This window comes from Rhipicephalus microplus, chromosome 3 (genome assembly GCF_043290135.1).
Source record: "Rhipicephalus microplus isolate Deutch F79 chromosome 3, USDA_Rmic, whole genome shotgun sequence".
In the NCBI taxonomy this organism is placed as follows: Eukaryota; Metazoa; Arthropoda; class Arachnida; order Ixodida; family Ixodidae; genus Rhipicephalus; species Rhipicephalus microplus.
Window position 1 is genome coordinate 280,799,066 of NC_134702.1, and position 13,761 is coordinate 280,812,826.

General features: G+C 47.1%; 2 protein-coding genes across 8 annotated transcripts in view; one reads left to right on the forward strand and one right to left on the reverse strand.

Annotated features, from left to right (window-relative positions):
* LOC119167780 (PHD finger protein 12) overlaps positions 1 to 13,761 on the forward strand; it is a 381,633-nt gene that overhangs the window by 271,791 nt on the left and 96,081 nt on the right. For all 7 annotated transcript variants that reach the window (XM_075891055.1, XM_075891049.1, XM_075891051.1 and 4 more), the window contains one exon: positions 2,077 to 2,184. In XM_075891055.1, coding sequence (XP_075747170.1) covers positions 2,077 to 2,184 — 108 coding nt within the window. The remainder of the gene's footprint in view (positions 1 to 2,076; positions 2,185 to 13,761) is intronic.
* LOC142804291 (uncharacterized) overlaps positions 1 to 13,761 on the reverse strand; it is a 46,227-nt gene that overhangs the window by 6,183 nt on the left and 26,283 nt on the right. The window lies entirely within an intron of this gene.

Sequence of the window (13,761 nt, forward strand, 5' to 3'; positions counted from 1 at the left end):
TGAATATATGCTTAGGTATACTTGGGAACCTTTTTGTGTAGTTTGGCTTCCAAGTATTGAAAAAATATTTGAAAAATTTAGAAGAATTATTCTGTTCGATTCACATTAAAACTTTAGTATTCAAATTCGTTTCTTATTTGAAGTATCGGTATTTGCACAGCTCCAATAAAAATGAAAAGTGATTGGTGCTGAAAAGCTGTTGGATTTTCAGCTTCAGGCACTGTAGCTTTAGTGTTTGATGTTAGCTTTCTCAAGACGCAATAATTCAATTGCACACAGAGTATCTTGCAATGCAGGGTGGATCTGGGTGTGCCTACATTCAATAATTGTAAACTGCAGTGATGCAGTTGCATTTGTTATTGATAAACCAACACTGATGAATATAAATTAATGAGTATTTGGACGCACACCTCTAGGTTTTATGCATTGATGTCTACGAGGGAAATTAGAAACTCTGAATTTGTGAATCGCACAAGTTTGGCCTCCACAGAAATTTTGAGAGGCTGAGAAAACACCGTTTCTTCCTTTATGTCTAAAGCCTTGTAGGCACAACATTGCTTGCACCAAATCATGTGCAAAAGTACTGTGCAGCCTCTGCCCTTTCTCATTCTTAACAGGGAAATTAGAGAACACCGCCCCTGCAGCGCTTTATCAACCTAGCCAAAATAAACTTTTTTGTGTTGTTATCTCATAAATATATGCTTGGGGATCTTCGGCAACATTTTTTGTGTGTAATTTCGCTTCAAAGTATTAGAAAAATAGAGGAATATTAACAAAATATTCTATTCAATTCACGCAAATATTTTAGTATTGAAATTCGTTTTGCGCTTGAAGTTCTGGTGTTCACACAGCTCTAATAAAACGAAAAGTGCCTGATGCTAAAAATCTGTCAGATTTCAGCATCAGACGCTGGAGCCTTAGCGTTTAATGTTAGCTTTTCCAAGACGCACCAATTCAGTTGCACACAATATCCTGCCATGCTGGCTGGTGCTGGTGGTGCATGCATTCATTAGTTGTAAACTGTAGTGGTGCAGGTGCATTTGTTATTGATGAGACCAATGCTGGAAAGTATTGGATGGCATGATGATGTGCTTATGCGGTTGCCAAGGGACGTTGTCACACTTAAGGAGCTGCAGGTTACATATAATAATATTGGACTGAGATTATCTTCAAGGTGTGCTTATGAGTGCACCAGGGCACTTCACAAAACCCAGTGAGCAAGACGTAATGAGTATGCAACACATCATCACAGGGATCCATTATACTTAATAGTGTTATGATCGGCACCTGGGGCGACGAAGGAGCGGTGTTTTTTGTTCATAAGACCAGTCGCCGAAAGGCTGCTGGCCTACTGTCTGCTGTGTATTGTCCTTCCTAGCTGGGAAGTGAGGCTCCATGGAGTTCGATGCCGTAAGGTTATGAAGCGGGGCAAGTTGCTAAGAGTTGGCCGTAAGGTGCTTGATGAAACGACCGAAATGGTTTCAGCAGTTGCGACACCTTTTCCTGAAAGAGACAGAGGCGTCATCCTTAAGACAACTCGCCATGCAAATTGAGTGATGAGTCACATTGGTGGGGCGGACTTTTGATGTTCCCAGTCATTCGAGCTTGGAACCCCTCACCCAGCACCAGTCACACGACAAGGTACAGCCACCTTGGTGTCACAGGTGCAGTGCAATGGCCGCTTCTTGGTAGTAGACATTTATTTGGGCAGGTGTGAGTATCACCCTTGGAAGTGCTATATGTCCTGCGATTGGACAGCTTAATCTCAACTCATTCGCTGATCTAGGGATCTGGGGAGTGCATACTCATCATAATGAGCCATCAGGCAATTCACCAGTGATTTCTTGCCATCTACAGAGTGTAAAAAATCCTGTTTGAGTTTGTTTTTCTCCATTCCCTATATTTTTTTTCCAGAGTAACTAGTGCTCGCAAAGGCCGGTCACAAGAATAGGTCCCTTTTAGTTCATTTTGGTTGGTTGTCGGCAAACTTTTCTTGTTTCAGTCATTTTTGCCTTTAGTGATGCATTTCCTGCCTTCCTTGGGCGTCAGTCAGTGAGTGCTGTGCTTGGCTTGCAGTGACTGGGGTGGTTGCAAGCGATGTGCAGGCACGGGCAATGGTTTGTCCTGTGGGGAGCAAAGGAAGCCCTGTACCAATGCCCTACCGAACGCTGACATTGGGTTCAGGTGAGTGCTTTTTGCCTTATTGATAACTTTGGTGACCATAATTGCACAAGCTCTATTTGTCCCTACTCATTGCCTTGATTTGAATTGATATTACGATACTGCCACATTGTGATGACCTTGAAGAGGTGAGAAACCAAAGCATGGGATAAAAGTTTATCTGTCCATAATTGATTTTAAGGGGCTACAAGAAAAGACAAGCACTAGAGAGGACACGGTCAGAGCGCCCTGTCTTGTATCCTCTCTTCTGGCTGTGTTCTTTTTTCGTGTCCTAAAATCAATTGTGGATGTACACAAACTCGATCACCAAAAAGTTCTCTAAATGTTTATTTGATGTACTTGTTGCCAGCAAAATAAAGAACAGTCGGAGCACTACAATGACTGCGGATCAATCATCGGAACTTGACAACCGTGTTGTCTTTTATAGATGAGTCATCATGTATTATGGCGTAACCGTTCATGCTCACATAGTACATTAAAAAAGATGCACAGTAATTCTTGTCATGTGTGCAGTACAATCACTAGCAGAATTCTTTCTTTATGGAACGATCAGAAACGTTTCAAATAATTCCATCTCTTGAAGGCATGTTTTGTGCTGAGTGACGACGTTTTAACATTTGTTATCGAGTGAAACAGAGCACCAGAAAAAAGGTGAGAAGCAGCATGACACACTCCTCTATCTGCTACGAGATGTCACAGTACTGGGACAGACAAATAATAAACTTTAGGTTCATAGTGAACTCAAAGCGCAAAGTGATATTGTTGTATAAATTTGAACGGAATGACTACGATTAAAGAAAATGTACATTTTTAAACTTGTACTATACTTCTTTGAATTACAACTTAGTGTGTGTGTGTGTGTGTGTCGCTTGTGGTTTGAGGTGAACTTGAATAGTGGCAAGATTTGTATAGTAACAGGGTAGAAGTCTAAGAGAAGGATACGTTAAGTCTTAAAGATGCTATTCTTAGTGTATATATTTCCCCATAACATGCTTTCAAACTTAAAAATAAATGTTAATAGAGGTGCAGGTAATATGGGTGTGGGCGAAAATTGGCCTTCGTAAGAGAATAAAAAGTGAACAAAGCATATGTTGCCTTTAAGGGCCACTGATATCTCAAAAAAAAAAAACGTCAGGAGTTTAAAATCAAACATTTGTGATAATTCATTTTGATCTATCACCTCATGTAACAAGATAAGTGCTACAACTCAAGGCACATATGAATAGGAAGCCATCGCATCAGTGAAACATGTTGTCGCGGGTTGTAAATTACAGGGGGTTTATTTAAAAACACGGACAGTGGAACTTATAGAGACGCTCTCAGAGAAGGCCGCTAGGATTGTCGTCTTCTTCACTTGCCTTCGCCACGCCTCTCGAGCAAAACCGCCTTCTTCGTTGTCGTTGCTATCTCGCCACTAAATGCAGCTATGCACGCGGCATTACCCTCCCGCCAGAGTGAGCGTCGTCCCGATGCTCAACAGGTAGAGATGCAGCCAGCGGGTGTTTACATCACTGAGAGTGGTAAAGTTTCATGCGGACCACGTGCACTGTCTCAGGCAGATGCTGGCGACGTTTCGAACAGGAGGACGCGTCGGGCACGACTTCGTAAGTCACGTCGCTAAGACGGCGCAAAACCTTGTAGGGTCCGAAGTATCGGCGTAGGAGTTTCTCTGAGAGGCCTCTTCGTCGTACAGGAAACCAAACCCACACTCTATCTCCTGGTTGATATATGACGAATCGATGGCGAAGGTTGTACCGTTGGGCGTCAAGTTGCTGCTGGTTCAATATTCTGACGCGGGCAAGCTGCCTTGCTTCCTCGGCGCGCTCAGTGAAGTCTGCGGCGTCTGTCTCTGAATCATTGCAATCGTAAGGCAGCATGGCGTCAAGCATTGTCGTAACTTCTCTGCCATGAATTAGCGCGAACGGCGTCATTTTTGTTGTTTCCTGGCGCGCCGTATTATACGCGAATGTGATGTACGGCAATATTCGGTCCCAATTCTTGTGTTCCACGTCGACGTACATGCAAAGCATGTCAGCGATTGTCCTGTTAAGTCGTTCTGTGAGCCCATTTGTTTGTGGGTGGTAAGCAGTCGTCTTCCTATGCGCTGTGCCACTGAGCGTAAGCACAGTGCGCAAAAGCTCGACTGTAAACGTGGTGCCTTTGTCTGTTATGACGACAGCTGGAGCACCATGTCTCAGGACAATGTTCTCAATGAAGAACTGGACCGCTTCAGCTGCAGTGCCACTCGCGATTGCCTTGGTCTCCGCGTATCGGGTGAGGTAGTCCGTCGCTACTATAACCCATTTGTTGCCGCTGTCCGATGTTGGGAATGGGCCCAGCAGATCCATTCCGATTTGAGAAAACGGCGTTTCTGGCACGGGCACAGGATGTAATAGCCCAGCGGGTTTGACAGGTGGTACCTTGCGCCGCTGACAATCAATGCATGTTCGTACGTAATTTTTAACCTCTGCTGCGATTCTTGGCCAGTAATATTTTTCTTTGATGCGTGTCAGTGTTCTTGTGAAACCGAGGTGGCCCGCAGTGGCTTCGTCATGGCAGGCTTGTAATATTTCGCTGCGGAGAGCTCCAGGAACTACCAGCAGATAGCTTCTACCTGTTGATGAAAAGTTCTCTTTGTACAGAATTCCGTCCCGTAAACAGAATGATGATAAGTTCTTCGAAAACACTCTTGGTGCATTGGCGGCCCGTCCGTTCAAGAATTCTATAAGCGAGTTGAGCTCCCGATCATCTTGTTGTTGCCGAGAAATGATAGCTGCATCGACAACTCCTAAAAAACCTGGGAAATCATCATCCTCTACAGCCGGTGCTTCAATCGGAGACCTTGACAAACAGTTGGCGTCTAAGTGTTGCCTTCCGGACTTATAAACTACGGCCATGTCGTACTCTTGGAGCCGTAAGCTCCATCGTGCTAAACGTCCAGATGGGTCTTTCATGTTGGTCAACCAACAAAGAGAATGATGGTCGCTTACGACTTGGAAGGCGCGGCCATATAAGTACGGGCGGAACTTCGCAACTGCCCAGACGACGGCCAGATACTCCTTCTCCGTTGTTGAGTAGTTAGACTCGGCGCGTGTCAACGTTCTGCTAGCGTAGGCGACCACTCTTTCCATACCATCTTGGCATTGGACAAGAACAGCACCTAGGTCCACATTGCTGGCGTCTGTATGGATGGCTGTTGGTGCATTCTCGTCGAAGTGAGCGAGGACAGGTGGAGTTTGTAGACGCTGTCGCAGCTTGTTGAACGAAGCTTCTTGCTCTTCACCCCATACAAATGCAATGTCTTCCCTTGTAAGGCGGGTGAGTGGAGAGGCGATGTGTGCAAAGCCTGCTATAAATCGCCGGTAGTAGGCGCAGAGACCGAGAAAACGCCTGACCGCTTTCTTATCAACAGGCCTTGCGAACTTTGCGACGGCTGCCGTTTTATCTGGGTCAGGCTTCACACCTTCGCGACTGATCACGTGTCCCAGGAGCTGAAGTTCTTCAAAGCCGAAGTGGCATTTTTCCGGTTTGAGCGTGAGTCCAGCAAACCGTATGGCTTGAAGAACTGACAGTAGCCGCTTTAGATGCTCTTCAAACGTGGCCGAAAAAACGATCACGTCGTCGAGGTACACAAGGCATGTTTTCCATTTCAGGCCGGACAGGATGGTATCCATTAGTCACTGAAACGTGGCTGGGGCTGAGCATAGACCGAAAGGGAGGACTTTGAATTCATAAAGCCCGTCTGGCGTCACAAATGCGGTCTTTTCTCGGTCGCGCCCATCTACTTCTATTTGCCAGTATCCACTTTTAAGGTCCATTGACGAGAAGTAGCGCGCATGCCGTAGCCTGTCCAAAGAGTCATCAATCCGTGGTAATGGATAAACGTCTCTTTTTGTAACATGGTTCAGCTTACGATAATCGATGCAGAAACGCAAGCTGCCATCTTTCTTTTTCACAAGAACCACTGGCGATGCCCAAGGACTCTTCGATGGTTGGATTACATCATCCTCTAGCATCTTCTTGACTTGCTGCTGGATTACTTCACGTTCTTTCTGAGCAACGCGATATGGGTTCTGTCGGATCGGTCTTGCTGTGTCTTCCGTTATGATGCGATGCTTAGTCAGAAGCGTTCGACCCACTCGTGATGTCGATGAGAAGCAGTCCTTGAACTGGTCGAGCAGCTCCATAAGACGGCATCTTTCAGTCGGTGTTAGACTCGGACCGATATCAACTGGTGGTGTATGTGGAGGTGATTGAGCTGTGGCTTCCCCTTGCATTAGAAGGCAGTCGTGAGAGTAGTCGAGCTCTTCGAGGTACGCCACAGCCGTGCCTTTACCGATGTGCCGGCGCTCATTCGTGAAGTTGGTCAGAAGCACCTCTGCGCGCCCATCCACTAAGCTGACGATGCCGCGAGCGATGGCGATGCCTTGGCGAAAAAGAAGGGCAGTGATGCGTTCGGCTATGGCGTCTTCATTATGGTCCACGTCACAACACACAGAAACAAGACTACAAGACAGTGGTGGCACGCAGACGTCGTCGTCAACCACACGTAACACCCTGGGTTCTTGGTCTGGATCTTGGGTCACAGACTTGTCAGCGGCGAATGTGATCACACCATCGCGTATGTTAACCACAGCACTGTACTCTCTTAAGAAGTCCATTCCCAGTATCATAGGTTTGCAGCACTCCGGTAGGATCAGAAATGTGGCTACAAAAGCTGCATTCTCAATTGTGAGTCTTGCTGTACATTTTCCGGTGGGAGACATTATCTGGCCTCCAGCATTTCGGATATATGGGCCTGTCCATTCCATCCTGACTTTCTTAAGTTCGTCTGCCAATCGTTCACTCATTATGGAGAAGTCTGCACCCGTATCGACTAAGGCTGTCACTTGGGTGGGTCGACGAACAGCGTCTGCATAGCTGTATCCGTTCGGCTGGTAGGATACTTCTGGAGCCAATGGACGACGCACAGCGTCTGCATAGGTGCACGAGTTCGGACGGTGCGGTGGAGCGGAATACTGCTGAGGAGAGGCAAACGCTTGTCGAAGTTCATGGCGAACGACTTCAGCGACGGAGGCTACCGTGGACTCCTGCTGCGGGGATGCCTGTGACTGCAATGTGTATTTTGCGTTCTCCTTCGCGATCTCCTCACGCACGATCTGTCTAATCAGGTGGCGTAGAGAAAACTCGTCGTTTGCGGTAAGTGCGGCGGCGCCTGCAGTTGCGCCGGTGGCCGGGCGATCAGACTGTCGGTACCGTCGCTGCAGCGCACGCTCTATTGTGGTGGCCTCCCTGGTGAACTCGTCCACTGTTGTCGGTGGATTGCGCACAAGACCAACAAATAGCTGCTCTTTGACGCCCCTCATGAGATGGCTTAGCTTTCGAGCCTCGGGCATGTTGGGGTCCGCGCGGTGGCACAGACGCACCATATCCTCAGCAAACATGGCGACGCTTTCATGCAGCTGTTGGGTGCGTCCTTCAAGAAGGCGTTGTGCGTTTTCGCGTCGGTCCGCGTTACCGAAGGTGTCAAGAAACCGACGACAAAACTCCTCCCATGTCGTCAATGTTGCCTCCCGGTTTATAAACCACGTCTTCGCGCCGTCTTCAAGGGCGAAGTATACGTGGAAGAGCTTCCCCTCGAGGCTCCAGTAGTTCGATTTAGCTACCCGTTCAAACTGCTCAAGCCAGTCTTGCGCATCTTCGTTCGGCCGGCCGTGAAATGGTTCAGGAATGCGCATATTCTGAACCGTCACCTGTGCAGGACTCCTTGCCATTTCTTGAGTAGGGGTGGCGGTCGAAAGTGTTGCTCCCTTTAAAAGGCCAAATTCCGGTTGAAGACCTTGAAGGCGACGGCTTGAGCGGTGCACCGGCGTCTCCACGCGTGGCTGTCTCGTAGGGCTGGACTCGGGGCTTCTCACAGGGGTGCTGACCATGAGGTGGTAGTACCCAGCACCTCCACCAGTGTCGCGGGTTGTAAATTACAGGGGGTTTATTTAAAAACACGGACAGTGGAACTTATAGAGACGCTCTCAGAGAAGGCCGCTAGGATTGTCGTCTTCTTCACTTGCCTTCGCTGCGCCTCTCGAGCAAAACCGCCTTCTTCGTTGTCGTTGCTATCTCGCCGCTAAATGCAGCTATGCACGCGGCAATATAAACCAATAAAACTATGGGGAAACATACACACACACACACACCTGGCCGCGAAGGAGACACGAGAGATTAGGGCTACATGCGCGGCAAAACAGATATCAATCGCATCTACTCCGGCACGGCACACACAAAAGTACTGAAAGATCACCAAACAAAATTTTTACAAGTCACTATTGTCCCTATACAAATAATAAAACGTGCAACATTAATGCAATATACGGTGGGAAAAAAAAAAGTGTGTGTGTGTGTGATGGGTGGGGTGAGGATAGCGTATGAATACGATAAACTTTGTCACTCACAAAGAAAGGTGACATGTCCGTTGCTTTCATTTATGACAGCGTGAAGACTTGAATTTCTTGATAAGGTAGGATTTATGAACTTTTTTTCTTGTGTATATAAAGAAAAATTAGCACATTTGTCATGACTCAACTAACCTGCACAATATGTTTTTAAGTATGAAACGAGGCACAAGCAAATGTCATTTTTCTTGTTCAAATAAAGTAGAAGCAACTTTAAACAGCAAGATTTTGAGTTCTGTTAGAATGGTAGTCATAACTTGTAAAGTACGCTGCATTTTAAAGTTTGCGATACTTGGAGCATATATGCCAGTGTAACAAACTTTTAAAACGAAAAAAAAATAAAAAATAAAGGAAGAATCGATGTGGGAGCAATATGTTCATCAACCTTCAAAAAGGATTCGTGGCAGCACGTCTTTTTATCTGTTTTCACAGTTAGGCATCTCTTTTCTGCAGTGAAACCACTTTTACAGGAGGTGGGAGATACTTGTGAATTAATGTACAGTCGCGACGGACTTTATAGACTCCAAAAATTCACACTTGTTGGTTATTTTGGAGTTCGGAACTGCACCATCAAGGTCCCATAGCTCTAATGTACTCTTGGAATGCATTTTTTTTTATGAATTTATGCATTAAAGGTCAATTTTTTTTACTAAATTGCTCACTTTGAGCCTAGCTGCTCGATTTCAAAGAAGCCACCATTTATGTGTACAAGTCTCTATACTTCGTAAAAGTACCTCCATCTGCTCTTCCTCTCATTGTCTCCTCTCTGGCACGTTACTGTTTTTTTTTTTTTCGCTTGCGACAGTGGCGCCCCTGTAACATGCCACGAGCTTGCAGTTCGCTTTCGAGTTTCGGCCCCTCTTGACATATACGCCCATCGAGCGTCACTCACAGTACCACAGTCGGGTAGCAACGAAGCTGACACGACGTGGACAGGTGTGCGGTGAAGTCATGCGAAGGTGTGTGTATGAGCATAGAACGACCTGCTTGTCGTCGTGGAACGCACAGGCCTACATTGGGGACGGCCGACTCGGACGTAGCACCACGGCCGCGGTTTTAGCTCGGGTTGTGCTGGGACCCCTGAGACGTGGCACAGAGGCCACGATCTCGGCTCCTGGCCTGCACACTCCAGCACCACAGGAACAGCTGCTAGACCCAGCCCCCAACGCTCGCTCGTTCCCGGAGCACACCGAGCTCACCCCGGCTGATCTGCTTTGACCAGATCGGTCCCTTTTGTCTCTCGGACCGGACGTTCGGCGCTCTCGCTGGCTGCGTTTTCTCAGCCCGGTGAGGTTCGTTAGTCTTTTTATGATCAGCTCTTTCGGTTGTGGCAAATAGTCTCTTACCACCTTGTCCAATGACTTGTGCACGCAGTATGCCGTTCAGAGATGTTTGTCCTCTGCGGCATAGTTTGCAACCCATGTCTTGAGGTTTTACATGTCTTCATGGGCGTTGCAGATAATGTAGGTGGCAAAGGTCATTCTTGCACACGGAAACTATTTCGAATTGCTGGACGGCCAAGATAGTGCTGTGATGTAGAGATCGAAAAACGCAGTCCCGTCATCACTGTCCAAGTTACCACTCGCTCATTTCTAGCTATGTATTCTCTGAACTCAACGCACCGTATTACCTCAAAGCAATCAAAAAGTTTGGCCTATCGTCATATGTATTGCAACGAAGCGTTTTTTCTTTTACGAAACTCAGCGTTTCATTTCATGAGGAGCACACGCGACGTGCACGGTGTTGCAGACACAGGCTGCGCTTGAGAACAGCCGCGATAATTATGAAATTTGAAACATTAATCACTTTTATGAGATGCTGTCACATGTCCTGCACTTTGCATGCGGCGAACAAGCAACACAGTGGCGTTTTGGCGCATCTAACATGGCGTCGAGCGGCAAAAACCGGTTCTTCGCCGCATCCACCCGTAAAGACAAGAAGCTCCGGCGGGGAGAAGAGGAAGCGGCGCAGATAAAAAAACACTGTGCTTTTCTAAAGGTATAGGGACTTTATGTACAAGAAGCTTGAGTGCGCTCACTGATCAGCTAAGTGTGACAATAATACAATGAAACCTCGTTAAACCGTAGTTGGCCGGAGCTCGGAAAAAGTACGTACTAAACGGTAGTACTGCTTAACCGAAATAGCGTCAGGTCCCTCACTTACTTGTCAAAAAAAGAAACCTTCAGGGAGTGCGATGAAACAACAAAAAACGTGCAGTAACTTATTAACTTCGCGTGACAAAGTCTGTAATCTTTATTTGACGACGCGGCAGCCTAGCAGCAACTACAGCGGCCTCAAGCTCACTTATGCTGTGAGCCAGCTTTTCTGCCAGCCCCCTCTTCTCGGCAAATACCCGCATGACGCTGACGCAATGCGAAGCTTCGGCCACTATCGGACCTGGATCACCCGTGTTGTCGCTTTCCATGTCGTCCTCATCACTATCATTTTGCGACACTTCGACAACCGAGGCAACAATGGCTTCGTCGAACATGTCCGGAGATGTCTGCACATTGCTGTCTGCGTCTCTGAAGTTGGGGAAGGAAATGCCTTCTGTAACGCCCTGCCGCTCCAGCACTTCAGTTAGCAGAGTTTTGCAAGCTTCGTCTACGATGTCCGAAGTCTGGTCCATGGTGTCACTGGCATCATCTGCGTCGCCCGCACACACACTGAAACCAGCACGCTTGAAGCAATTTCGAACTGTCGTTGCCTCAACCTGCCGCCACAAGTATTCAAGCAGGTGAATCGCGCCAATCAGGTCGATGGAAAATAATTTGCCACATTCAATAGCGAGAAGAAATCTGCGCAGCAGATTCTTCTTGTAGAGCTGTTTTACAGCTCGAATGATGCCTTGGTTCAAGGGCTGTTGTGTTTGGTGGCAGAAACGCCAACTTCACAGCCGTCAGGTTGTCCAGGGCGACGTGCGCCGAAGCGTTGTCTAAAATAATACGAACTCTTCTGTTCTTAGCCGCAAAACGACGATCGATGAGGCGCACATACTTCTCAAAGAGTTTTGCCGTCATCCATGCTTTGGTGTTGGTGCGATACATGACCCCTGATGGCAACCGGGTGCCTTTGAAACATCTAGGCTTCGCCGATTTTCCAATCACGAGGAGCGGAGTTTTGTCGGTTCCAGTCATGTTTACGCAAAACGCCACTGATATTTTGTCTTTTGCATGCTTGCCGCCGGTGCACGTCTCGCCTTTGAACGCGAGCATTTTGTCTGGAAGCAGCTTAATGAATAGCGCCGATTCATGCATGTCATCAGGTGCGCAGTTTTCAGCTGACCATTTCGCCACTGTTCCGCGCCATCCACGTCAGCAGCAGCACCTTCTCCCGGAACAGTCCTCCTGGTAATGCCATGCTTCGCCTTAAGTCTGGCCAGCCAGCCATTGCTGCACACGAAGTTGTCATGGTTGAGCTGCGAGGCAAAAACGAGGGCCTTTTCCACGAGCAGGGGTCCGCTGATAGGCAGGTTTTTCGACCGTGCAGCTTTTAGCCACTTCACCAGCGCCTCCTCTACATCCAAAAACGCCGAACCCCGTAGCCGGCACCTTTTCGCAGTTGCAGCAGCACTGCCGAGTAACTTTTCTCTGGAATTCTAAATTCCACACACCGTGGTTAACGGCAGGTCCTTTTCGCGTGCCAGCGCGGATTTTTTCGTGTCACTTTTAATAGCACGAATTATGTCCAATTTCTCCTCTATTTTCAGCACTCGATGCTTTTATCCCAGCTTCGGCATGACGCAAGTACGAAGCAGCACAAGCACACATACACAACTCGAGAAAAACGACGCTAGAGCTGTACCGCTCGGATCAACCAGAGAACATCTAGGCATGGCGCCAAAGGAACAAAGAAAGCAAAGCAAGCGCACACCATGTTTGTGTGTGGGAGCTTGGGCTGGCATGACGCTAGTTGGTATGGCATGACGATAGTTATAGCGCGAGAACAAAACGACGACACCGAGACAAGGAGGACACGAAAGACACGAGCGCAAAACGACAACACAGAGACAAGAAGGACACGAAAGACACAAATGCTCGTGTCTTTTGAGTCCTCCTTGTCTCTGTGTCGTCGTTTTGTTCTCGCGTAACTATCGTCGTGTTTGGATGAAAGGATGGATGGATTGATATAGCTGTACCCTTTAGATCGGGCGGTGGCTAGCGCCAACAAGCCATAATACTTAATGAACCAAACACTAAATTTTTCTCTTAAATAGTGAGGTTGAGGTTTCGTACTTTGCAGTGAAGGGTTTAATTTTCACCCGTGCCTTGACTTTAGCCACCAATCAGATAACCTCCTTCTAGTTAATTCTACCCGATTAAAGTCTATTTTGCCTTCCCTGTCCCTAAACCCCAGTGCTTTGAAAAACTCTGCGCCATCATCCTGAACTATAGGGTGAAGCCCTTTACAGAACAATATCATTTATTCGGTAGTTTTTTCTTCCTCTCCACACACACTGCATACCGTGTCTACCCCTTCGTATTTGGCCCTATATGTCTTGGTTTGTAATACTTCCGTCCTGGCCTCAAACAGTAGAGAACTACCCCGAGTATTATCATAGATCCTTTTCTTGGCAATATCCTGCTTAAAAGTTCGATAGATCTCTAGTGCAAACTTCTTAATCATGCCAATTCTCCACATATCGGTCTCAGCTTCCTTCACTTTTTTCTTAACCGATAATTTTTTTTGGTTTGGCCCCCTGCTGTTTTCCAAGTATTTACCAGTCAATATTCTGGTTCCCTTCCTTGATTTTGTATCGACATTCTTCATGTACAAGTAGCTGAATACCTTCCTAGCCCAGCATTCCTCCCCCATTTTTTTAAATCGCTTCTCAAATTTTATCTTGCTGCTGGCTTCCCTGCCCTGAAATGATGTCCATCCCATATCACCTTGTACTCTCTCATTTGGTGTATTCCCGTGAGCTTCTAAGGCAAGCCTACCTATTCCATGTGTCTTAATTTCTAATCTTGCTTGAACATCTGATCTCATGCACAAGACCGCATTGCCGAAGGTCAGACCAGGAACCATGACCCCTTTCCATATTCCTCTCACAACATCATACCTATTGTAATTCCACAGTGCCCTGTTTTTCATTACCGCTGCATTCCTGTTACCTTTAGTCGACACGTAT